The 26,839-nt window shown below is 53.2% G+C and overlaps 1 protein-coding gene across 1 annotated transcript in view; it reads right to left on the bottom strand.

Moving 5' to 3' along the window:
• The window catches only part of LOC142906716 (uncharacterized), a 70,251-nt gene that overhangs the window by 33,891 nt on the left and 9,521 nt on the right, over positions 1-26,839 (bottom strand). Inside the window, exons 4-7 of the mRNA XM_076055089.1 lie at positions 23,846-23,933; positions 11,758-11,837; positions 10,057-10,101; positions 5,535-5,572 (exon numbers count right to left, since the gene is read on the bottom strand). Coding sequence (XP_075911204.1) covers positions 5,535-5,572; positions 10,057-10,101; positions 11,758-11,837; positions 23,846-23,933 — 251 coding nt within the window. The remainder of the gene's footprint in view (positions 1-5,534; positions 5,573-10,056; positions 10,102-11,757; positions 11,838-23,845; positions 23,934-26,839) is intronic.

A 26,839-nucleotide genomic window follows, 5' to 3' on the forward strand; every position in this document is an offset into this window, starting at 1 on the left:
CTTCATGATGGTGAGCGGGCCCGGGTAAAACTACGTGGCCGGGAGTCAGAGCCATTCCCTGTACACCTTGGGGTGCGACAGGGATGTCCTCTGGCTCCCACATTATTTAACATCTATTTTGACCACGTAGTTCGTGAAGCCTTCAATAGATGTACCGGGGGAATCTCCATATGGTACAGATATAATGGGAGGCTAATCGATGCCCGGGTGCGGTCAAGGGATGGCTCCCTATTGCTCAACCACGTTATGTATGCTGATGATTTGGTAATAGCTGCTCAGTCAGAGGAGGAGTTGGAGACGCTGCTGCTGAGACTGGAGCGTGCCACTAAGAGGTGGGGCCTTACCATCAGCCCCACCAAAACTAAGCACCTGCCTGGGTATATTGTACCATCGGACACTCCACCCCCACAACTCCCAATCGGTGATGGGGCAGTTGTGGAGAGAGTGGAGAGTTTCCCATACCTGGGCAGTGTGCTTATGACTGGCTCCAGTTTAACAGCAGAGGTCTCACTCCGAATCAGTCGAGCGGCAATATCTTTTCATCGGTTGCGTAACGCTGTGTGGAAGCTACCTGGTCTGTCGCTCCGCACTAAGCTTCAGGTCTTCTCGGCCACGGTCATTCTCTCCCTTCTCTACGCTTGCGAAACGTGGACCCCCCTAATGGAACATCTTCGCCGGTTAGAAACATTTAGGCTGGCCTGCCTACGATCCATCCTGGGTTTAACCAGACTGGATTGTGTGAGGAGCTCACAAATCCTTGAAAGATCTGGGCAGGGTCCCATCGGTGAGCTCCTCCGGCAGGCAAGGCTGCGATGGCTGGGTCATGTAGCCCGCATGCCCAGCCACCGCATGCCGAAACAGCTTTTGTTTGGCCGGATTGAGGGGGCTAGGCGGGCGCGGCACGGGCTAGAGAAGAGATGGAGTGATGTGGTGCAGGAGGACGTGGAGCTGAGTGGACTTGCCGATGACTGGTACCAGCGGTGTCAAGATCGGCCTCTGTGGAGGAGGCTCGTGAAGGATGCTACTGGGCAGTTGGAGGCAGTCGCCCTCCAACAACAACGGAGGGCGGAGGAGCGACGCTCAGAACAACGAGCGGAGCGCCGGGTGGCTAAAGCACAGCAGGTTGGCACAGTAGGGGGCACAGGTGGTGCATCAGCCAGTCATCTCAGTCAGTCGACCCGTGGCACCTGGGTCTGCCCAGTGACCTCCTGCCAGCGGGCGTTCGACACTTCACGTGGCCTCACGGCCACGTGAAGTGTCGAACGCCCGCTGTGTGTACGTGTGTGTGTGTACGTGTGTGTGTGTGTGTACGTGTGTGTGTGTACGTGTGTGTGCGTGTGTGTACGTGTGTGTGTGTACGTGTGTGTGTGTACGTGTGTGTGAACGTGTGTGTGTGTGTACGTGTGTGTGTGTGTACGTGTGTGTGTACGTGTGTGTGTGTACGTGTGTGTGTGTACGTGTGTGTGTACGTGTGTGTGTGTGTACGAGTGTGTGTGTGTACGTGTGTGTGTGTACGTGTGTGTGTGTGTACGTGTGTGTACGTGTGTACGTGTGTGCGTGTGTACGTGTGTGTGTGTGTGTACGTGTGTGTGTACGTGTGTGTACGTGTGTGTGTACGTGTGTGTGTACGTGTGTGTACGTGTGTACGTGTGTGTGTACGTGTGTGTGTGTGCGTGTGTGTGTACGTGTGTGTGTGTACGTGTGTGTGTACGTGTGTGTGTACGTGTGTGTGTGTGCGTGTACGTGTGTGCGTGCGTGTGTGTACGTGTGTTTGTGTACGTGTGTGTGTACGTGTGTGTGTGTACGTGTGTGTGTACGTGTGTGTGTGTGTGCGTGTGTGTACGTGTGTGTGCGTGTGTGTACGTGTGTGTGTGTACGTGTGTGTGTGTACGTGTGTGTGAACGTGTGTGTGTGTGTACGTGTGTGTGTGTGTACGTGTGTGTGTGTACGTGTGTGTGTGTACGTGTGTGTGTGTACGTGTGTGTGTACGTGTGTGTGTGTGTACGAGTGTGTGTGTGTACGTGTGTGTGTGTACGTGTGTGTGTACGTGTGTGTGTGTGTACGTGTGTGTACGTGTGTACGTGTGTGCGTGTGTACGTGTGTGTGTGTACGTGTGTGTGTACGTGTGTGTGTACGTGTGTGTACGTGTGTGTGTACGTGTGTGTGTACGTGTGTGTACGTGTGTGTGTGTGTGTGTACGTGTGTGTGTACGTGTGTGTGTGTGCGTGTGTGTGTACGTGTGTGTGTGTACGTGTGTGTGTACGTGTGTGTGTACGTGTGTGTGTGTGCGTGTACGTGTGTGCGTGCGTGTGTGTACGTGTGTGTGTGTACGTGTGTGTGTACGTGTGTGTGTGTGTACGTGTGTGTGTGTGCATGTGTGTGCGTGTGTGTACGTGTGTGTGTACGTGTGTGTACGTGTGTGTGTGCGTGCGTGTGTGCGTGCGTGCGTGTGTGTACGTGCGTGCAGGCGTGTGTGTGCGTGTGTGTACGTGTGTGTGTGTACGTGTGTGTGTGTACGTGTGTGTGTGCGTGTGCGCGTGTGCGTGCGTGTGTGCGTGTGCGTGCCGTGTCGTGTCGTCAAGCCATTATCTCTGTGTTAGGTCTTCCTCTCTCTCGCTCCGGTTCCTTCAATTTCTCCATCCTACGTACTACAACTACTACAGAGAGTGTCAGTTTCCTTCTCATCACCGCCTGCCTGCATCATCAGGCAGCAGAGACCCATAGACTCACACAGCAGAGACCCATAGACTCACACAGCAGAGACCCATAGACTCACACAGCAGAAAGCCACAGACTCACACAACAGAGACCCACAGACTCACACAGCAGAGACCCATAGACTCACACAGCAGAGAAGCATAGACTCACACAGCAGAGACCCATAGACTCGTCACACACAGAGACCCATAGACTCACACAGCAGAGACCCATAGACTCACACAGCAGAGACCCATAGACTCACACAGCAGAGACCCATAGACTCACACAGCAGAGACCCATAGACTCACACAGCAGAGACCCATAGACTCACACAGCAGAGACCCATAGACCCACACAGCAGAGACCCATAGACTCACACAGCAGAGACCCATAGACTCACACAGCAGAGACCCATAGACTCAAACAGCAGAGACCCATAGACTCACACAGCAGAAACCCATGTGATGCTCTGGTCCACGCAGAATGGCTCGTACTTATGAACGAGTGAGGTTCCGCAGGTCTGTTCACGAGTCCATTTGTTCCTAAGTCCCAACTTTAGTCCTGGCGATTCCAAACACGGTGTACGGCGTGTACACTAAAGACGGGGAATGGCGTGAAAAGGTATATAATCTCCTGTAGACGTAGATGCCACAGGTTAATCGTGTTCTGCAGACGTAGATGCCACTGGTTCTTCACGTTCTGCAGATGTAGATGCCACTGGTTCTTCACGTTCTGCAGATGTAGATGCCACTGGTTATTCACATTTTGCAGATGTAGATGCCACTGGTTCTTCACGTTCTGCAGATGTAGATGCCACTGGTTCTTCATATTCTGCAAATGTAGATGCCACTGGTTCTTCACGTTCTGCAGATGTAGATGCCACTGGTTCTTCACGTTCTACAGATGTAGATGCCACTGGTTCTTCACGTTCTGTAGATGTAGATGCCACTGGTTCTTCACGTTCTGCAGATGTAGATGCCACTGGTTCTTCACGTTCTGCAGATGTAGATGCCACTGGTTCTTCACGTTCTGCAGATGTAGATGCTGCTGGTTCTTCACGGTCTGCCGATGTAGATGCCACTGGTTCTTCACGTTCTGCAGATGTAGATGCCACTGGTTCTTCATATTCTGCAGATGTAGATGCCACTGGTTCTTCACGTTCTGCAGCTGTAGATGCCACTGGTTCTTCATATTCTGCAGATGTAGATGCCACTGGTTCTTCACGTTCTGCAGCTGTAGATGCCACTGGTTCTTCATATTCTGCAAATGTAGATGCCACTGGTTCTTCACGTTCTGCAGATGTAGATGCCACTGGTTCTTCTCGCTCTGCAGATGTAGATGCCACTGGTTATTCACGTTCTGCAGATGTAGATGCCACTGGTTCTTCACGTTCTACAGATGTAGATGCCACTGGTTCTTCATCTTCTGCAGATGTAGATGCCACTGGTTCTTCACGTTCTGCAGATGTAGATGCCACTGGTTCTTCACGTTCTGTAGATGTAGATGCCACTGGTTCTTCACGTTCTGTAGATGTGGATGCCACTGGTTCTTCACGTTCTGCAGATGTAGATGCCACTGGTTCTTCACGTTCTGCAGATGTAGATGCCACTGGTTCTTCACGTTCTGCAGATGTAGATGCCGCTGGTTCTTCACGTTCTGCCGATGTAGATGCCACTGGTTCTTCACGTTCTGCAGATGTAGATGCCACTGGTTCTTCATATTCTGCAGATGTAGATGCCACTGGTTCTTCACGTTCTGCAGCTGTAGATGCCACTGGTTCTTCACGTTCTGCAGATGTAGATGCCACTGGTTCTTCACGTTTTGCAGCTGTAGATGCCACTGGTTCTTCACGTTCTGCAGATGTAGATGCCACTGGTTCTTCACGTTCTGTAGATGTAGATGCCACTGGTTCTTCATCTTCTGCAGATGTAGATGCCACTGGTTCTTCACGTTCTGCCGATGTAGATGCCACTGGTTCTTCACGTTCTGCAGATGTAGATGCCACTGGTTCTTCACGTTCTGCAGATGTAGATGCCACTGGTTCTTCACGTTCTGCAGACGTAGATGCCACCGGTTCTTCATGTTCTGCAGATGTAGATGCCACCGGTTCTTAATGTTCTGCAGATGTAGATGCCACTGGTTCTTCACGTTCTGCAGATGTAGATGCCACGGGTTCTTCACGTTCTGCAGATGTAGATGCCACCAGTTCTTCACGTTCTGCAGATGTAGATGCCACCAGTTTTTAATGTTCTGCAGATGTAGATGCCACTGGTTCTTCACGTTCTGCAGATGTAGATGCCACTGGTTCTTCACGTTCTGCAGATGTAGATGCCACTGGGTCTTCACGTGTTGTAGATGTAGATGCCACTGATTCTTCACGTTCTGCAGACGTAGATGCCACTGGTTCTTCACGTTCTGCAGACGTAGATGCCAATGGTTCTTCACGTTCTGCAGATGTAGATGCCACTGGTTCTTCACGTTCTGCAGATGTAGATGCCACTGGTTCTCCATCTTCTGTAGATGTAGATGCCACTGGTTCTTCACGTTCTGCAGACGTAGATGCCACTGGCTCTTTACGTTCTGCAGACGTAGATGCCACTGGTTCTTCACGTTCTGCAGACGTAGATGCCAAAGGTCCTACATCTTGCAAAACGTGAAGAACCGGCGTGGGGCACGTACTTGGCCTGCTCTCCTCCACGTTGGCCAAACGCGTCGCACGAGCTGGGAGAAACGCGAGGTGTAGTCCCCCGGGTAACACAGCTGCGCCGACGCTCTCAAACGCCGGCTCGAGGTTGTGGGGTGGCGGGGGCGGGGTTGACACGCACGCCGCTCACCTGAACCGGAGACGCGGGACTTGGGGCCAAAGCGTTCACTGCCAGCGACACGCGGAACAAGGGACGAGAATCTCGATTTGTCCTGGGACAAACCCGAGCTCATTTTTGCTTTCTTCATCAAGGTGGAAGGCGGTGATGGCACGATGGTAATAGAGCAAAGTGCAGAATCGCTGAAACGCAGCTGCACGTGAAGCTACTAATTTGATTGGCTCTTCTCGGTCCTATCGGTAAAGTCACGTAGAATGAGACGATGAAAGAATGAAACAAAACGAGCCAATTAAATTCTCAGCGAGAATTTTATTGTCTCGTTTTGTTTTATTGTTTTACTCTACGCGGTGGTGACTTTACCGAAAGAACCAACAAGGTGAATCCTTGCATTATGAGACCTCCGTTGCCAGTAACAAGATATAGTAATAGGTTTTACCCTTTTGACTGGCGCAAAAACTGACACCTTTATTCAAGGCATCGTGTTTGCAATAACCACAACACAAGCAGTCAAAATGCAAACAAAAAAGAGACAACTCTGATAATAATATTGGCACTGTCCTTGAATTTGATTGGTCCACACCCGAGACGGCTTTTCTTAGAGCCCTTAAGTCTCCACTGGTGTTGGACCAGAAGACGCCAAAAGGCGTACAACTCAAAAACAGCGCACCATCAGGGTATTGAGAGTTCAGTGTAAATGCTCACCCCGAGCCCTCAATAACTCTGATGGTGCGCTGTTTTTGAGTTGTACGCCTTTTGGCGCCTTCTGCTCCAACACCAGTGGAGAGACTAAAGGGCTCTAAGAAAAGCCGTCTCGGGTGTGGACCAATCAAATTCAAGGACAGTGCCAATATCATTATTATCAGAGTTGTCTCTTTTTGTTTGCATTTTGACTGCTTGTGTTGTGGTTATTGCAAACATGATGCCCTTGAATAAAGGTGTCAGTTTTTGTGCCAGTCAAAAAGAGTAAAAACCTATTACCGTATGAATCCTTGCAGTCGTGAAAGCTTTAAATCGAAATTTACTTTTGGCCGCGAGGCTCATCCAGCACCGGATATGATGGCTAAGAGAGACGTCTTTTTTAATATTCAATTAAATCTTTTTTTTTTACAGGCGTTTTTATTTAACTCACTCTGTCTGTTGTTGCTGTTGCATCCTCAAATCTTGCAACTCAAATCGACTGCAAACTTGGTATACTCATGTCATACTGATGACGATACTTTATATTAAATCATTAAAAAAAGTAAAAAATTTAAACAATTAATTCTAGATTTGAAGCTTTCGTGACTGCAAGGATTCATACTCTTTGTTTTTTTTTTTCGGTAAAGTCACGCAGGTAAAATAAAAGTAAAATAAAACGATTAAATCACGACGTTTCGGAGGCAACACAAGCTTCCGTCTTCAGGTGGAACAGTCACGGCAAGATCGCTGCATCATAGACTAACACAGAGACCCATAGACTCACACAGCAGAGACCCATAGACTCACACGGCAGAGACCCATAGACTCACACAGAGGGCCATAGACTCACACAGCAGAGACCCATAGACTCACACAGAGACCCATAGACTCACACAGCAGAGACCCATAGACTCACACAGCAGAGACCCATAGACTCACACAGCAGAGACCCACAGACTCACACAGCAGAGACCCATAGACTCACACAGCAGAGACCCATAGACTCACACAGCAGAGACCCATAGACTCATCACACAGCAGAGACCCATAGACTCACACAGCAGAGACCCATAGACTCATCACACAGAGACCCATAGACTAACACAGCAGACACTGATAGACTCACACAGCAAAGACCCATAGACTCACACACAGAGACCCATAGACTCGCACAGCAGAGATCCATAGACTCACACAGAGACCCATAGACTCATCACACAGCAGAGACCCATAGACTCACACAGAGACCCATAGACTCATCACACAGCAGAGACCCATAGACTCACACAGCAGGGACCCATAGACTCACACAGCAGAGACCCATAGACTCACACAGCAGACACTCATAGACTCACACAGCAGAGACCCATAGACTCACACAGCAGAGACCCATAGACTCACACAGCAGAGACCCATAGACTCACACAGCAGGGACCCATAGACTCACACAGCAGAGACCCATAGACTCACACAGCAGACACACATAGACTCACACAGAGACCCATAGACTCACACAGCAGAGACCCATAGACTCACACAGCAGACACCAAGAGACTCACACAGCAGAGACCCATAGACTCACACATCAGAGACACAGACTCACACAGCAGACCCACAGACTCACACAGCAGAGACCCATAGACTCACACAGCAGAGACCCTAGACTCACACAGCAGAGGCCCATAGACTCACACAGCAGAGACCCATAGACTCACACAGCAGAGACCCATAGACTCACACAGAGACCCATAGACTTACACAGCAGAGACCCATAGACTCACACAGCAGAGACCCATAGACTCACACAGCAGAGAGCCATAGACTCACCACACAGAAACCCAGACTCACCACACAGATACCCATAGACTCGCCACACAGAGACTCATAGACTCACCACACAGAGACCCATAGACTCACCACACAGAGACCCATAGACTCACCACACAGATACCCATAGACTCATCACACAGAGACCCATAGACTCGCCACACAGAGACCCATAGACTCGCCACACAGAGACCCATAGACTCGCCACACAGAGACCCATAGACTCGCCACACAGAGACCCATAGACTCGCCACACAGAGACCCATAGACTCGCCACACAGAGACCCATAGACTCGCCACACAGAGATCCATAGACACACCACGCAGAAACCCATAGACTCACCACACAGAGACAGACTCATCACACAGAGACCCATAGACTCACCACACAGAGACCCATAGACACACCACACAGAGACCCATAGACTCACACAGCAGAGACCCATAGACTCACACAGCAGAGACCCACAGACTCACACAGCAGAGACCCATAGACTCATCACACAGCAGAGACCCATAGACTCACACAGCAGAGACCCATAGACTCATCACACAGAGACCCATAGACTAACACAGCAGACACTGATAGACTCACACAGCAAAGACCCATAGACTCACACACAGAGACCCATAGACTCGCACAGCAGAGATCCATAGACTCACACAGAGACCCATAGACTCATCACACAGCAGAGACCCATAGACTCACACAGAGACCCATAGACTCATCACACAGCAGAGACCCATAGACTCACACAGCAGACACTCATAGACTCACACAGCAGAGACCCATAGACTCATACAGCAGAGACCAATAGACTCAAACAGCAGAGACCCATAGACTCACACAGCAGAGACCCATAGACTCACACAGCAGGGACCCATAGACTCACACAGCAGAGACCCATAGACTCACACAGCAGACACTCATAGACTCACACAGCAGAGACCCATAGACTCACACAGCAGAGACCCATAGACTCACACAGCAGAGACCCATAGACTCACACAGCAGGGACCCATAGACTCACACAGCAGAGACCCATAGACTCACACAGCAGACACACATAGACTCACACAGAGACCCATAGACTCACACAGCAGAGACCCATAGACTCACACAGCAGACACCAAGAGACTCACACAGCAGAGACCCATAGACTCACACATCAGAGACACAGACTCACACAGCAGACCCACAGACTCACACAGCAGAGACCCATAGACTCACACAGCAGAGACCCTAGACTCACACAGCAGAGGCCCATAGACTCACACAGCAGAGACCCATAGACTCACACAGCAGAGACCCATAGACTCACACAGAGACCCATAGACTTACACAGCAGAGACCCATAGACTCACACAGCAGAGACCCATAGACTCACACAGCAGAGAGCCATAGACTCACCACACAGAAACCCAGACTCACCACACAGATACCCATAGACTCGCCACACAGAGACTCATAGACTCACCACACAGAGACCCATAGACTCACCACACAGAGACCCATAGACTCACCACACAGATACCCATAGACTCATCACACAGAGACCCATAGACTCGCCACACAGAGACCCATAGACTCGCCACACAGAGACCCATAGACTCGCCACACAGAGACCCATAGACTCGCCACACAGAGACCCATAGACTCGCCACACAGAGACCCATAGACTCGCCACACAGAGACCCATAGACTCGCCACACAGAGATCCATAGACACACCACGCAGAAACCCATAGACTCACCACACAGAGACAGACTCATCACACAGAGACCCATAGACTCACCACACAGAGACCCATAGACACACCACACAGAGACCCATAGACTCACCACACAGAGGACCCATAGACTCACCACACAGAGGACCCATAGACTTAGCACACAGAGACCCATAGACTCACATACGCGTGTGTGAAACATTGTGCTCGTTACAACATTCCACCGTTAGTATCATTATTATATAAATAAATAAATTGATTAAATAATGAATTCCTTGATGTGCCTCATTCTCACCCACCTCCACATTTGCTTTATCCTTGTCCGGGTGCAATTCAAATGCATGCTGCAATTAGACAGAGAGAGAGATACGCACACATCAACCTGAACATACCCGTCAAGTCTGGGAATAGGTGGAGGTGGCGTGTGTGTGTGTGTGTGTAGTGTTGTTTAGAGTGTAGGCTGGGATGTCCTCTGGCTCCCACATTATTCAACATCTATTTTGACCACGTAGTTCGTGAAGCCTTCAATAGCTGTACCGGGGGGAATCTCCATCTGGTACGGATACAATGGGAGGCTGATCGATACCCGGGTGCGGTCAAGGGATGGCTCCCTATTGCTCAACCACGTTATGTATGCCGATGATTTGGTAATAGCCGCTCATTCAGAGGAGGAGTTGGAGACGCTGCTGCTGAGACTGGAGCGTGCCACTAAGAGATGGGGCCTTACCATCAGCTCCACCCAAACTAAGCACCTGCCTGGGTATTTTGTACCATCGGACACTCCACCCCCACAACTCCCAATCGGTGATGGGGCAGTTGTGGAGAGAGTGGAGAGTTTCCCATACCTGGGCAGTGTGCTTATGACTGGCTCCAGTTTAACAGCAGAGGTCTCACTCCGAATCAGTCGAGCGGCAATATCTTTTCATCGGTTACGTAACGCTGTGTGGAAGCTACCTGGTCTGTCGCTCCGCACTAAGCTTCAGGTCTTCTCGGCCACGGTCATTCCCTCCCTTCTCGACGCTTGGAAACGTGGACCCCCTTAATGGAACATCTTCGCCGGTTAGAAACATTTAGGCTGGCCTGCCTACGATCCATCCTGGGTTTAACCAGGCTGGATTGTGTGAGGAGCTCAAAAATCCTTGAAAGATCTGGGCAAGGTCCCATCGGTGAGCTCCTCCGGCAGGCAAGGCTGCGATGGCTGGGTCATGTAGCCCGCATGCCCAGCCACCGCATGCCCAAACAGCTTTTGTTCGGCCGGATCGAGGGGGCTAGACGGGCGCGGCACGGGCTAGAGAAGAGATGGAGTGACGTGGTACAGGAGGGCGTGGAGCTGAGTGGACTTGCCGATGACTGGCACCAGCGGTGTCAAGATCGGCCTCTGTGGAGGAGGCTCGTGAAGGACGCTACAGGGCAGTTGGAGGCAGTCGCCCTCCAACAACAACGGAGGGCGGAGGAGCGACGCTCACAACAACGAGCGGAGCGTCGGGTGGCTAAAGCACAGCAGGTTGACACAATAGGGGGCACAGGTGGTGCATCAGCCAGTCATCTCAGTCAGTCGACCCGTGGCACCTGGGTCTGCTCCGTGACCTTCCAGCGGGCGTTCGACACTTCACGTGGCCTCAAGGTGCACATGTCCTGGCACAAGCGTCGTGGTGACGTCACCGCCACTTAGTGGCGAATGGCGGTTGTTGTGTGTGTGTGTGTTTGTGTGTGTGTGTTTGCGCGTGTATTATTTTGGCAAGGCAGGGTGTACACCTGGTGCAATCCACCGGTCATTTCAATCGGCCAACCCAGGGCTACCCCGCTGGGCCCGTCCCGACCGAGACGTCCCATCAGCGGGAAACCCGCCACGCTCGGCGCGGGCCCCAAGGCCCACCCGTTCCCGGCGCGCACTAAGCGGGCGCCGAAGGCCGGCGGGCGCTGGCTCAGGTTGGGCCTGCAGCTCGAGAGGGCCCCTCCCGGGTAGAGGCGAGCGCGACCAGACGCGCGTAGGCCCTCACTAGCTCCGCAGGCCGCAGCTGTCCACTCCCGTCGGCAGGTACACCAGCCTCTCGACGTGCAGGTAGAACTCGCTCAGCTCCTGCGCGGAAATCGCAGAGGGCGGGCGAGGCGGCGGGCGAGGCGGCGAGGCCGTCGGTCGACAGCGGGTGCCGGGGAGGCGTCCGCCAACGGGGCCGAAAAAAAAATAAACACGAAAAAGGGCGAGCGGGGCGAGCGAGCGGGCGAGCGGGCGGGCGTTCGCCGTTGGCCTGGCTCCTGCCCAGCCCCCTAGGACGCGCAAAAGTGCCGTCAATCGCTGGCGGTAGGCCGATGGGTTTCAAAGACAGCAGCGTTGGGATATTATCAGAGCTCATGTTTGCCTGCAAGTTCGCCGCTACAAGCAATGCGTGCGTGGGTCAATGCAGGAACTCGCCCCCTCGCGAAAGGTACCGTCAGTGGGTCAATGCAGGAACTCGCCCCCTCGCGAAAGGTACCGTCAGTGGGTCAAGGCAGGAACTCGCTCCCTCGCGAAAGGTACCGTCAGTGGGTCAAGGCAGGAACTCGCGAAAGGTACCGTCAGTGGGTCAATGCAGGAACTCGCCCCCTCGCGAAAGGTACCGTCTGTGGGTCAAGGCAGGAACTCGCCCCCTCGCGAAAGGTACCGTCTGTGGGTCAAGGCAGGAACTCGCCCCCTCGCCAAAGGTACCGCCAATTTGGCGCTTGGGTCACCTCAACACACCGACTGCTTTGCCGCCAGCAAGGTCTAAAAACCTATTCTCGTTTTTGATGCATTTCGATTGGAGGCTTTCGTGACTGCGGGGATTCGTCTTGGTGGTTCTTTCGGGTAAAGTCACCGACGAAAATTTTTTTAAACGTGATGAAAGAAAATGAAATTCTCTCGCGACGGTTTCGGCCGCGACACAAGCAGCCTTCCTCAGGCGAAGCAACAGAACTGTCGGGCAGACGGCGCTCCGGTGAACACCGCATCAAGCTCGGCAGCGAATTATTTCAAGCTGGGTGGGAGCAGCAGACAAGCTCCCGGATCCTGGCAAAAAGCTGTCCCATGGTGGAGCTGCCACACACGTGCCACCATCATCATCATCATCATCCAAATTGGTCGCCTTTGGGGCGTCAGTCTCTGGACTGACGCCGGTGGCGAGAACCGCGCCACGGACAAGGCCGCTTGCCGACGACTCCGATATTCACATTCTTGGCTCTTGCGGTAAGGTCACGTCGAAGGGAAACAATGAACTACATTTTGATGTAAAGCTTTCGCGACCGCAGTAATTATATATTGTATTATTTTATTGTTCCCCTTCAACGTGACTTTACCGAAAGAGCTGAGAATAAAAATGAAATGTGTGTTTGTATATTTATTTTTTGATTTTTTATTCATATTTTTTTAATTATTTTATTGTTTCCCTTCAACGTGACTTTACCGAAAGAGCTAAGAATAAAAATGAAATGTGTGTTTGTATATTTATTTATTTTAATTTTTATTCATATATATTTTTTTTATTTTATTCTTTCCCTTCAACGTGACTTTACCGAAAGAGCTAAGAATAAAAACGAAATATGTGTTTGTATATTTATTTATTTTTAAAAAAATTTATTCATATTTTTTTATTATTTTATTGTTTCCCTTCAACGTGACTTTACCGAAAGTGCTAAGATTAAAAATGAAATGTGTGTTTGTATATTTTTTTTATATTTTTTATTCATATATTTTTTATTATTTTATTGTTTCCCTTCAACGTGACTTTACCGAAAGAGCTAAGAATAAAAATGAAATGTGTGTTTGTATATTTATTTATTTAATTTTTTAATCATATATTTTTTTTATTATTTTATTGTTTCCCTTCAACGTGACTTTACCGAAAGAGCTAAGAATAAAAATGAAATGTGTGTTTGTATATTTTTTTTTTTAAATTTTTATTCATATATTTTTTTATTATTTTATTGTTTCCCTTCAACGTGACTTTACTGAAAGAGCTAAGAATTTTTTTTAAATATGTGTTTATATATTTATTTAATATTTATTCATATTTTTTATTATTTTATTGTTTCCCTTCAACGTGACTTTACCGAAAGAGCTAAGAATAAAAATGAAATATGTGTTTGTATATATTTATTTTTTTCATTTTTTTATTCATATATTTTTTATTATTTTATTGTTTCCCTTCAACGTGACTTTACCGAAGGAAGCCAAGGATATGAATCACTGCAGAAACGAAAGCTTCAAATCACTACGACTCTGAAGTTGGCCAATCAGTTTCAAAGACAGCGCGCGTCTGATATTACCAGAGACAATGTCTCTGTTTGCACGTTCACCACCACTAGTAATGTGTGTGGGTTAACACCAAGGCCGTGATTATAATAAATATTGGGGGGGGCTATACCCTCCCCCCCTCCCCGCTCCCCCCACCAATATTGAAATATGCTCAAAATGTCCCCCCCCCCAATATATTGCTATGAAATCGATTTCTGTTTACGTGATCGTGGTTATGGTTGTACTCCGTAATCTCTGCCATTACATACAATGAAACAAGATATGGTAAAAAAATAAAAAAAATGAAAAGTTAAAACAGAGCGATGCAAATACAATAACACTCTTTGACATTATTGTAAAACATGAATAAGAAGTCCATCCTATGTGTTAGTGATTTTTTTGAAAAATATTTTAGGCAGGAAATGAGTTTTCAAATTTAGATTTTTTTTCTGGGGGGCGGGGGGGGGGGTGGGGACACACACACCCCCAGACCCCCTGGAAGATTTTGTCCTCCCCCAAATGTTCACTCCTACGGCCTTGGTCAATGCAGTAACTTTCTGCCTTGCAAAGGCTATCATCAATTTTGGTTTCAGTTTCGTTGCCAGAAAAAAGGGGAAAAACCCCTATTATTATTATTATCATTATACTATTTTGGCACTGGCAAAGGCGGTCTAATGATGTAGATGCTCACCCCGAGCCCTCATTACTTTGACAGCGGCATTGTCTTCGAGCTGTGTGACGCCTTTTGGCGTCACGTGGTCGAGCACCAATTAGGGACGAGGCTCAAGAGAAAGCCGTCCCTTGGTGCGGACCAATCAGTTTCAAGGGCAATGCCACAAATATTATTATTATTATCATAGTGTGTGTGTGTGTTTTGTTGGCATTTTGACTGCAGGTATTGTGGTCAATGGAGTTAACGTGAATCCTTGTAAGAAGGTTTCAGTATTGTTGCCGGAAAAAAGGGGAAAAACCCATATCATCAATTTTGTGTTTGAACACCTTAACAGGACACCTGTTTAATTTCCAGAAGGGGGTAAAAATCAATTTTTTAGAACACTCAATCTTGATTTGAAGCTTTCCGTGGCTGCAGGGATCCATCAAACTGTTGGGTTATTTCGGTAAAGGCAAGTCGTAGGTATAAAAAGAAGAGGCCAAGGCTCCTTTCCTGGGGTGAGCAGTGGTGGCGATTCCACATTCCTATGACAGGGACAGGTATGGTATAGTGGAGTGTATAGTGTAGTGTATAGTATAGTGTAGTAGTGTATAGAGTAGCAGTGTATAGTGTAGCAGTGTATAGTGTAGTGTATAGTGTAGTAGTGTATAGTGTAGTAGTGGTGTATAGTGTAGTAGTGTATAGTGTAGTAGTGTATAGTGTAGTAGTGTATAGTGTAGTAGTGTATAGTGTAGTAGTGTATAGTGTAGTAGTGTATAGTGTAGTAGTGTATAGTGTAGTAGTGTATAGTGTAGTAGTGTATAGTGTAGTAGTGTATAGTGTAGTAGTGTATAGTGTAGTGTATAGTAGTGTATAGTGTAGTGTATAGTAGTGTATAGTGTAGAAGTGTATAGTGTAGTAGTGTATAGTGTAGTGTATAGTGTAGTAGTGTAGTGTAGTAGTGTATAGTGTAGTGTATAGTGTAGTGTATAGTGTAGTAGTGTATAGTGTAGTAGTGTATAGTGTAGTAGTGTATAGTGTAGTAGTGTATAGTGTAGTAGTGTATAGTGTAGCAGTGTATAGTGTAGTGTATAGTATAGTAGTGTATAGTGTAGTGTATAGTAGTGTATAGTGTAGTAGTGTATAGTGTATAGTAGTGTAGTGTATAGTAGTGTATAGTGTAGTGTGGTAGTGTATAGTCGTGTAGAAGTGTATAGTGTAGTGTATAGTGTAGTAGTGTATAGTGTAGTGTATAGTAGTGTATAGTAGTGTATAGTGTAGTAGTGTATAGTGTAGTGTATAGTAGTGTATAGTGTAGTGTATAGTAGTGTATAGTGTAGTGTATAGTGTAGTAGTGTATAGTGTATAGTAGTGTATAGTGTAGTGTGTAGTGTAGTAGTGTATAGTGTAGTGTATAGTGTAGTAGTGTATAGTGTATAGTAGTGTATAGTGTAGTGTATAGTGTAGTAGTGTATAGTGTATAGTAGTGTATAGTGTAGTGTATAGTGTAGTAGTGTATAGTGTAGTGTATAGTAGTGTATAGTGTAGTAGTGTATAGTAGTGTATAGTGTAGTGTATAGTGTAGTGTATAGTGTAGTGTATAGTAGTGTATAGTAGTGTATAGTGTAGTAGTGTATAGTGTAGTAGTGTATAGTGTAGTGTATAGTGTAGTAGTGTATAGTGTAGTGTATAGTAGTGTATAGTAGTGTATAGTGTAGTAGTGTATAGTGTAGTAGTGTATAGTGTAGTGTATAGTGTAGTAGTGTATAGTGTAGTGTATAGTAGTGTATAGTGTAGTGTATAGTGTAGTGTATAGTAGTGTATAGTGTAGTAGTGTATAGTGTAGTAGTGTATAGTGTAGTGTATAGTGTATAGTGTAGTGTATAGTGTAGTGTATAGTGTAGTAGTGTATAGTGTATAGTAGTGTATAGTGTCCGAATTGTTTTTTTCCCCCCCCACTGTGCAAGCCAAACCCCTGGCTCATCGGGGCAGGAGTTGGGAGGTCCCGGGGTGGTTTACATTCTTGAAAATAGCAGCAATCGGCAAAATCCGCGATCAGCAAAATCGAAGGAAAATCAGAATTCTGGCCTGGCACAGGCGAGGTGGTGGTGATGTCACCGTCACTTATTGGCGAATGACGGTTATTGGTATTGGGTGGGTAAATGAATTGGTCGAGTGGTTGGCTCGTAGGCAAGTGATTAAGCGAACGAGTGTTTGGGTGGGTGGGTAGGTGAGCGGGTTAGGGAGTGAGTGGGTGATGAAGTGAGTGGGTGAGTGAGTGAGTGATTGTTAAGTGAATGAATGGGTGAATGATTAGTTGAGCGGGTGGTTGAGTCGTGGGTGGGTGAGTGACTGAGTGACTGGGTGAGTGACTGGGTGAGGAGCTGGGTGAGTGGCTGGGTGAGTGGCTGAGTGAGTGGCTGGGTGAGTGGCTGGGTGAGGGGCTGGGTGAGTGGCTGGGTGAGTGGCTGAGTGAGTGGCTGGGTGAGTGGCTGATTGAGTGGCTGATTGAGTGGCTGGGTGAGTGGCTGGGTGAGGGGCTGGGTGAGTGGCTGGGTGAGTGGCTGGGTGAGTGGCTGAGTGAGTGGCTGGGTGAGTGGCTGATTGAGTGGCTGATTGAGTGGCTGGGTGAGTGGCTGGGTGTGTGACTGGGTGAGTGCCTGAGTGAGTGGCTGGGTGAGTGAGTGGGTGAGTGGCTCAGTGAGTGACTGGGTGAGTGGCTGGGTGAGTGGCTGGGTGAGTGACTGGGTGAGTGGCTGGGTGAGTGGCTGGGTGAGTGACTGGGTGAGTTGCTGGGTGAGTGGCTGGGTGAGTGGCTGGGTGAGTGGCTGGGTGAGTGACTGGGTGAGTGTCTGGGTGTGTGGCTGGGTGAGTGGCTGGGTGAGTTGCTGGGTGAGTGGCTGGATGAGCGGCTGGGTGAGTGACTGGGTGAGTGGCTGGGTGAGTGGCTTGGTGAGTGGGTGAGTAGCTGGGTGCATGGCTGGGTGAGTGGCCGGGTGAGTGACCGGGTGAGTGACCGGGTGAGTGACTGGCTGTGTGGCTGGGTGAGTGGCTGGCTGAGTGGCTGGGTGAGTGGCTGGGTGAGTGGCTGGGTGAGTGGCTGGGTGAGTGACTGGTTGAGTGGCTGGGTGAGTGACTGGGTGAGTGGCTGGGTGAGTGGCTGAGTGAGTGGCTGGGTGAGTGGCTGGCTGAGTGGCTGCTTGAGTGACTGGGTGAGTGGCTGGGTGAGTGGCTGGGTGAGTGGCTGGGTGAGTGGCTAAGTGAGTGATTGGGTGACTGGGTGAGTGGCTGGGTGAGTGGCTGGGTGAGTGGCTGGGTGAGTGACTGGGTGAGTGGCTGGGTGAGTGTCCGGGTGAGTGGCTGGGTGAGTGACTGGGTGAGTGTCCGGGTGAGTGACCGGGTGAGTGGCCGGGTGAGTGGCTGGGTGAGTTGCTGGGTGAGTGGCTGGGTGAGTGACTGGGTGAGTGGCTGGGTGAGCGGGTGAGTGACTGGGTGAGTGGGTGAGTGACTGGGTGAGTGACTGGGTGAGTGGGTGAGTGACTGGGTAAGTGACTGGGTGAGTGACTGGGTGAGTGTCTGGGTGTGTGGCTGGGTGAGTGACTGGGTGAGTGACTGGGTGAGTGGCCGGGTGAGTGACTGGGTGAGTTGCTGGGTGACTGGGTGAGTGGCTGGGTGAGTTGCTGGGTGAGTGACTGGGTGAGTGACTGGGTGAGTGGCTGGGTGAGTGGCTGGGTGAGTGGCTGGGTGAGTGACTGGGTGAGTGGCTGGGTGATTTGCTGAGTGAGTGACTGGGTGAGTGTCCGGGTGAGTGGCTGGGTGAGTGAGTGGGTGAGTGACTGGGTGGGTGGCTGGGTGCGTGGCTGGGTGAGTGGCTGGGTGAGTGGCTGGGTGGGTGGCTGGGTGAGTGACTGGGTGAGTGGCTGAGTGAGTGGCTGATTGAGTGGCTGATTGAGTGGCTGGGTGAGTGGCTGGGTGAGTGACTGGGTGAGTGGCTCAGTGAGTGGCTGGGTGAGTGGCTGGTTGAGTGGCTGGGTGAGTGACTGGGTGAGTGGCTGGGTGAGTGGCTGGGTGATTAGTTGGTTGAGTGACTGGGTGAGTGGCTGGGTGAGTGGCTGGGTGAGTGGCTGGGTGAGTGGCTGGGTGAGTGGCTGGGTGAGTGGGTGAGTGACTGGGTGAGTGTCCGGGTGAGTGGCTGGATGAATGAGTGGGTGAGTGACTGGGTGGGTGGCTGGGTGAGTGACTGGGTGTGTGGCTGGGTGAGTGGCTGGGTGAGTGGCTGGGTGAGTGACTGGGTGAGCGGCTGGGTGAGTGGCTGGGTGAGTGACTGGGTGAGTGACTGGGTGAGTGGCTGGGTGCGTGGCTGGGTGAGTGGGTTGGTGAGTGTCCGGGTGAGTGACTGGGTGAGTGGCTGAGTGAGTGGCTGGGTGAGTGACTGGGTGAGTGGCTGGGTGAGTGGCTGGGTGAGTGGCTGGGTGAGTGGCTGGGTGAGTAGCTGGGTGAGTGGCTGGGTGAGTGACTGGGTGAGTAGCTAAGTGAGTGACTGGGTGAGTTGCTGGGTGAGTGGCTGGGTGAGTGGCTGGGTGAGTGGCTGGGTGAGTTGCTGGGTGAGTGGCTGGATGAGCGGCTGGGTGAGTGACTGGGTGAGTGGCTGGGTGAGTGGCTTGGTGAGTGGGTGAGTAGCTGGGTGCATGGCTGGGTGAGTGGCCGGGTGAGTGACCGGGTGAGTGACCGGGTGAGTGACTGGCTGTGTGGCTGGGTGAGTGGCTGGCTGAGTGGCTGGGTGAGTGGCTGGGTGAGTGGCTGGGTGAGTGGCTGGGTGAGTGACTGGGTGAGTGGCTGGGTGAGTGGCTGAGTGAGTGGCTGGGTGAGTGGCTGGCTGAGTGGCTGCTTGAGTGACTGGGTGAGTGGCTGGGTGAGTGGCTGGGTGAGTGGCTGGGTGAGTGGCTAAGTGAGTGACTGGGTGACTGGGTGAGTGGCTGGGTGAGTGGCTGGGTGAGTGGCTGGGTGAGTGACTGGGTGAGTGGCTGGGTGAGTGTCCGGGTGAGTGGCTGGGTGAGTGACTGGGTGAGTGGCTGGGTGAGCGGGTGAGTGACTGGGTGAGTGGGTGAGTGACTGGGTGAGTGACTGGGTGAGTGGGTGAGTGACTGGGTAAGTGACTGGGTGAGTGACTGGGTGAGTGTCTGGGTGTGTGGCTGGGTGAGTGACTGGGTGAGTGACTGGGTGAGTGGCCGGGTGAGTGACTGGGTGAGTTGCTGGGTGACTGGGTGAGTGGCTGGGTGAGTTGCTGGGTGAGTGACTGGGTGAGTGACTGGGTAAGTGGCTGGGTGAGTGGCTGGGTGAGTGGCTGGGTGAGTGACTGGGTGAGTGGCTGGGTGATTTGCTGAGTGAGTGACTGGGTGAGTGTCCGGGTGAGTGGCTGGGTGAGTGAGTGGGTGAGTGACTGGGTGGGTGGCTGGGTGCGTGGCTGGGTGAGTGGCTGGGTGAGTGGCTGGGTGAGTGGCTGGGTGAGTGGCTGGGTGGGTGGCTGGGTGAGTGACTGGGTGAGTGGCTGAGTGAGTGGCTGATTGAGTGGCTGATTGAGTGGCTGGGTGAGTGGCTGGGTGAGTGACTGGGTGAGTGGCTCAGTGAGTGGCTGGGTGAGTGGCTGGGTGAGTGGCTGGGTGAGTGACTGGGTGAGTGGCTGGGTGAGTGGCTGGGTGATTAGTTGGTTGAGTGACTGGGTGAGTGGCTGGGTGAGTGGCTGGGTGAGTGGCTGGGTGAGTGGCTGGGTGAGTGGCTGGGTGAGTGGGTGAGTGACTGGGTGAGTGTCCGGGTGAGTGGCTGGATGAATGAGTGGGTGAGTGACTGGGTGGGTGGCTGGGTGAGTGACTGGGTGTGTGGCTGGGTGAGTGGCTGGGTGAGTGGCTGGGTGAGTGACTGGGTGAGCGGCTGGGTGAATGGCTGGGTGAGTGACTGGGTGAGTGACTGGGTGAGTGGCTGGGTGCGTGGCTGGGTGAGTGGGTTGGTGAGTGTCCGGGTGAGTGACTGGGTGAGTGGCTGAGTGAGTGGCTGGGTGAGTGACTGGGTGAGTGGCTGGGTGAGTGGCTGGGTGAGTGGCTGGGTGAGTGGCTGGGTGAGTAGCTGGGTGAGTGACTGGGTGAGTGGCTGGGTGAGTGGCTGGGTGAGTGGCTGGGTGAGTGGCTGGGTGAGTAGCTGGGTGAGTGACTGGGTGAGTGGCTGGGTGAGTGGCTGGGTGAGTGGCTTGGTGAGTGGCTGGGTGAGTGGCTGGGTGAGTGACTGGGTGAGTGGCTGGGTGAGTGGCTGAGTGAGTGGCTGGGTGAGTGGCTGGCTGAGTGGCTGCTTGAGTGACTGGGTGAGTGGCTGGGTGAGTGGCTGGGTGAGTGAGTGGGTGAGTGACTGGGTGGGTGGCTGGGTGCGTGACTGGGTGAGTGGCTGGGTGAGTGGCTGGGTGAGTGGCTGGGTGAGTGACTGGGTGAGTGGCTGGGTGAGTGTCCGGGTGAGTGGCTGGGTGAGTGACTGGGTGAGTGTCCGGGTGAGTGACCGGGTGAGTGGCCGGGTGAGTGGCCGGGTGAGTTGCTGGGTGAGTGGCTGGGTGAGTGACTGGGTGAGTGGCTGGGTGAGCGGGTGAGTGACTGGGTGAGTGGGTGAGTGACTGGGTGAGTGACTGGGTGAGTGGGTGAGTGACTGGGTAAGTGACTGGGTGAGTGACTGGGTGAGTGTCTGGGTGTGTGGCTGGGTGAGTGACTGGGTGAGTGACTGGGTGAGTGGCCGGGTGAGTGACTGGGTGAGTTGCTGGGTGACTGGGTGAGTGGCTGGGTGAGTTGCTGGGTGAGTGACTGGGTGAGTGACTGGGTAAGTGGCTGGGTGAGTGGCTGGGTGAGTGGCTGGGTGAGTGACTGGGTGAGTGGCTGGGTGATTTGCTGAGTGAGTGACTGGGTGAGTGTCCGGGTGAGTGGCTGGGTGAGTGAGTGGGTGAGTGACTGGGTGGGTGGCTGGGTGCGTGGCTGGGTGAGTGGCTGGGTGAGTGGCTGGGTGAGTGGCTGGGTGAGTGGCTGGGTGGGTGGCTGGGTGAGTGACTGGGTGAGTGGCTGAGTGAGTGGCTGATTGAGTGGCTGATTGAGTGGCTGGGTGAGTGGCTGGGTGAGTGACTGGGTGAGTGGCTCAGTGAGTGGCTGGGTGAGTGGCTGGGTGAGTGGCTGGGTGAGTGACTGGGTGAGTGGCTGGGTGAGTGGCTGGGTGATTAGTTGGTTGAGTGACTGGGTGAGTGGCTGGGTGAGTGGCTGGGTGAGTGGCTGGGTGAGTGGCTGGGTGAGTGGCTGGGTGAGTGGCTGGGTGAGTGGCTGGGTGAGTGGGTGAGTGACTGGGTGAGTGTCCGGGTGAGTGGCTGGATGAATGAGTGGGTGAGTGACTGGGTGGGTGGCTGGGTGAGTGACTGGGTGTGTGGCTGGGTGAGTGGCTGGGTGAGTGGCTGGGTGAGTGACTGGGTGAGCGGCTGGGTGAGTGGCTGGGTGAGTGACTGGGTGAGTGACTGGGTGAGTGGCTGGGTGCGTGGCTGGGTGAGTGGGTTGGTGAGTGTCCGGGTGAGTGACTGGGTGAGTGGCTGAGTGAGTGGCTGGGTGAGTGACTGGGTGAGTGGCTGGGTGAGTGGCTGGGTGAGTGGCTGGGTGAGTGGCTGGGTGAGTAGCTGGGTGAGTGACTGGGTGAGTGGCTGGGTGAGTGGCTGGGTGAGTGGCTGGGTGAGTGGCTGGGTGAGTAGCTGGGTGAGTGACTGGGTGAGTGGCTGGGTGAGTGGCTGGGTGAGTGGCTGGGTGAGTGGCTGGGTGAGTGGCTGGGTGAGTGACTGGGTGAGTGTCCGGGTGAGTGGCTGGGTGAGTGGCTGGGTGAGTGGCTGGGTGATTTGCTGAGTGAGTGACTGGGTGAGTGTCCGGGTGAGTGGCTGGGTGAGTGAGTGGGTGAGTGACTGGGTGGGTGGCTGGGTGCGTGGCTGGGTGAGTGGCTGGGTGAGTGGCTGGGTGAGTGGCTGGGTGAGTGGCTGGGTGGGTGGCTGGGTGAGTGACTGGGTGAGTGGCTGAGTGAGTGGCTGATTGAGTGGCTGATTGAGTGGCTGGGTGAGTGGCTGGGTGAGTGACTGGGTGAGTGGCTCAGTGAGTGGCTGGGTGAGTGGCTGGGTGAGTGGCTGGGTGAGTGACTGGGTGAGTGGCTGGGTGAGTGGCTGGGTGATTAGTTGGTTGAGTGACTGGGTGAGTGGCTGGGTGAGTGGCTGGGTGAGTGGCTGGGTGAGTGGCTGGGTGAGTGGCTGGGTGAGTGGGTGAGTGACTGGGTGAGTGTCCGGGTGAGTGGCTGGATGAATGAGTGGGTGAGTGACTGGGTGGGTGGCTGGGTGAGTGACTGGGTGTGTGGCTGGGTGAGTGGCTGGGTGAGTGGCTGGGTGAGTGACTGGGTGAGCGGCTGGGTGAGTGGCTGGGTGAGTGACTGGGTGAGTGACTGGGTGAGTGGCTGGGTGCGTGGCTGGGTGAGTGGGTTGGTGAGTGTCCGGGTGAGTGACTGGGTGAGTGGCTGAGTGAGTGGCTGGGTGAGTGACTGGGTGAGTGGCTGGGTGAGTGGCTGGGTGAGTGGCTGGGTGAGTGGCTGGGTGAGTAGCTGGGTGAGTGACTGGGTGAGTGGCTGGGTGAGTGGCTGGGTGAGTGGCTGGGTGAGTAGCTGGGTGAGTGGCTGGGTGAGTGGCTGGGTGAGTGACTGGGTGAGTGTCCGGGTGAGTGGCTGGGTGAGTGGCTGGGTGAGTGGCTGGGTGAGTGACTGGGTGAGTAGCTAAGTGAGTGACTGGGTAAGTGACTGGGTGAGTGACTGGGTGAGTAGCTAAGTGAGTGACTGGGTGAGTGTCCGGGTGAGTGGCTGGGTGAGTGACTGGGTGAGTAGCTAAGTGAGTGACTGGGTGAGTGACTGGGTGAGTGACTGGGTGAGTAGCGCACAGGGACAGCTGACACTGGGGGGGATGAGGGGTGGGGGGGGAGAGATTCCTTCCAGCAGGGCGCGATGGGATGAAACTCGGCGTGAATATTCGGCGGCGACGAGGATGATGCTGGCGATGATGACGGCGATGATGGCGATGATGACGATGATGGCGAGCATGATGATGATGATGACGGTGACGATGATAATGGCGATGATATCGACGGCGGAAGCTCACCAGGTCGGGATCCAAGAAGGCTTTGGGTTGCAGGTTCCACAGCATGAAGTATTTGTTCTCCAGCTGCCGAAACCGCAGTCGTGTGTCCCTGGCACGGGCACGTAGGGAGGTGGCATTGCACGGGGTGGCCTGTCTCCGTGCGTGTCTCCCTGTCTCCGTGTGTGTCTCCCTGTCTCCGTGTGTGTCTCCCTGTCTCCGTGTGTGTGTCTCCCTGTCTCTCCCTGTGTGTCTCCCTGTCTCCGTGTGTGTCTCCCTGCCTCCGTGTGTGTGTCTCCCTGTCTCCGTGTGTGTCTCTCTGTCTCCGTGTGTGTGTCTCCCCGTCTCCGTGTGTGTCTCCCTGTCTCCATGTGTGTCTCCCTGCCTCCGTGTGTGTGTCTCCCTGTCTCTCCGTGTGTGTCTCCCTGTCTCCGTGTGTGTGTCTCCCTGCCTCCGTGTGTGTCTCCCTGTCTCCGTGTGTGTGTCCCTGTCTCCGTGTGTGTCTCCCTGTCTCCGTGTGTGTGTCTCCCTGCCTCCGTGTGTGTGTCTCCCTGTCTCCGTGTGTGTCTCCCTGTCTCCGTGTGTGTCTCCCTGTCTCCGTGTGTGTGTCTCCCTGCCTCCGTGTGTGTCTCCCTGTCTCCGTGTGTGTCTCCCTGTCTCTGTGTGTCTCCCTGTCTCCGTGTATGTCTCCCTGTCTCCGTGTGTGTCTCCCTGTCTCCGTGCGTGTCTCCCTGTCTCCGTGTGTGTCTCCCTGTCTCCGTGCGTGTCTCCCTGTCTCCCTGTGTGTCTCCCTGTCTCCGTGTGTGTCTCCCTGTCTCCGTGTGTGTCTCCCTGTCTCCGTGTGTGTCTCCCTGTCTCCGTGTGTGTCTCCCTGTCTCCGTGTGTGTGTCTCCCTGTCTCCATGTGTGTGTCTCCCTGTCTCCGTGTGTGTCTCCCTGTCTCCGTGTGTGTGTCTCCCCGTCTCCGTGTGTGTGTCTCCCTGTCTCCGTGTGTGTCTCCCTGTCTCCGTGTGTGTGTCTCCCTGTCTCCGTGTGTGTCTCCCTGTCTCCGTGTGTCTCCCTGTCTCCGTGTGTGTGTCTCCCTGTCTCCGTGTGTGTCTCCCTGTCTCCGTGTGTGTCTCCCTGTCTCCGTGTGTGTCTCCCTGTCTCCGTGTGTGTCTCCCTGTCTCCGTGTGTGTCTCCCTGTCTCCGTGTGTGTCTCCCTGTCTCCGTGTGTGTGTCTCCCCGTCTCCGTGTGTGTGTCTCCCTGTCTCCGTGTGTGTCTCCCTGTCTCCGTGTGTGTCTCCCTGTCTCCATGTGTGTCTCCCTGTCTCCGTGTGTGTCTCCCTGTCTCCGTGTGTGTCTCCCTGTCTCCGTGTGTGTCTCCCTGTCTCCGTGTGTGTCTCCCTGTCTCCGTGTGTGTCTCCCTGTCTCCGTGTGTGTCTCCCTGTCTCCGTGTGTGTCTCCCTGTCTCCATGTGTGTCTCCCTGTCTCCGTGTGTGTGTCTCCCTGTCTCCATGTGTGTGTCTCCCTGTCTCCATGTGTGTCTCCCTGTCTCCGTGTGTGTCTCCCTGTCTCCGTGTGTGTCTCCCTGTCTCCGTGTGTGTCTCCCTGTGTGTCTCCCTGTCTCCCTGTCTCCGTGTGTGTGTCTCCCTGTCTCCCTGTGTGTGTCTCCCTGTCTCCGTGTGTGTGTCTCCCCGTCTCCGTGTGTGTCTCCCCGTCTCCGTGTGTGTCTCCCTGTCTCCGTGTGTGTGTCTCCCCGTCTCCGTGTGTGTCTCCCCGTCTCCGTGTGTGTCTCCCTATCTCCGTGTGTGTGTCTCCCCGTCTCCGTGTGTGTGTCTCCCTGTCTCCGTGTGTGTCTCCCTGTCTCCGTGTGTGTCTCCCTGTCTCCGTGTGTGTCTCCCTGTCTCCGTGTGTGTCTCCCTGTCTCCGTGTGTGTCTCCCTGTCTCCGTGTGTGTCTCCCTGTCTCCGTGTGTGTCTCCCTGTCTCTCCGTGTGTGTCTCCCTGTCTCCGTGTGTGTCTCCCTGTCTCCGTGTGTGTCTCCCTGCCTCCGTGTGTGTCTCCCTGTCTCCCTGTGTGTGTCTCCCTGTCTCCGTGTGTGTGTCTCCCCGTCTCCGTGTGTGTCTCCCTGTCTCCGTGTGTGTCTCCCTGTCTCCGTGTGTGTGTCTCCCTGTCTCCGTGTGTGTCTCCCTGTCTCCGTGTGTGTGTCTCCCCGTCTCCGTGTGTGTCTCCCCGTCTCCGTGTGTGTCTCCCTGTCTCCGTGTGTGTGTCTCCCTGTCTCCGTGTGTGTCTCCCCATCTCCGTGTGTGTCTCCCCGTCTCCGTGTGTGTCTCCCTGTCTCCGTGTGTGTGTCTCCCCGTCTCCGTGTGTGTGTCTCCCTGTCTCCGTGTGTGTCTCCCTGTCTCCGTGTGTGTCTCCCTGTCTCCGTGTGTGTCTCCCTGTCTCCGTGTGTGTCTCCCTGTCTCCGTGTGTGTCTCCCTGTCTCCGTGTGTGTCTCCCTGTCTCCGTGTGTGTCTCCCTGTCTCCGTGTGTGTCTCCCTGTCTCCGTGTGTGTCTCCCTGTCTCCGTGTGTGTCTCCCTGTCTCCGTGTGTGTCTCTCTGCCTCCGTCTGCCTCCCAATGCCTTTCCCCAACGTCTCCCCGCGTCTCCCCGCGTCTCCCCGCGTCTCCGCTGTTGATTCAACGGACGTCCATCTGTGCGCGTCTCTCACGCGTGTCTCTGCGTGTCTCTCCGCGTGTCTCCCTCCACGTCTCTCCGTCTGCCAATGTCTTTCCCCGCGTCTCGCTGCGTCTCCCCGTGGCCCACTGTTGTTCAACGGACGTCTATCTGTGTGTCTCTCCGCGTGTCTCTGTGTGACCGCTGTTCAACGGACGTCTATCTGTGTGTCTCTCCGAGTGTCTCTGTGTGACCGCTGTTCAACGGACGTCTATCTGTGTGTCTCTCCGAGTGTCTCTGCGTGTCTCCCTCCACGTCTCTCTCTGTCTCTCAATGCCCTTCCCCACGTCTCCCCACGTCTCCCCACGTCTCCCCGGCGCTCCG

The sequence above is a fragment of the Petromyzon marinus genome, chromosome 69 (assembly GCF_048934315.1).
Source record: "Petromyzon marinus isolate PM22_M1 ecotype Great Lakes invasive population chromosome 69, UKy_Petmar_22M1.pri1.0, whole genome shotgun sequence".
Classification (NCBI taxonomy): domain Eukaryota; kingdom Metazoa; phylum Chordata; class Hyperoartia; order Petromyzontiformes; family Petromyzontidae; genus Petromyzon; species Petromyzon marinus.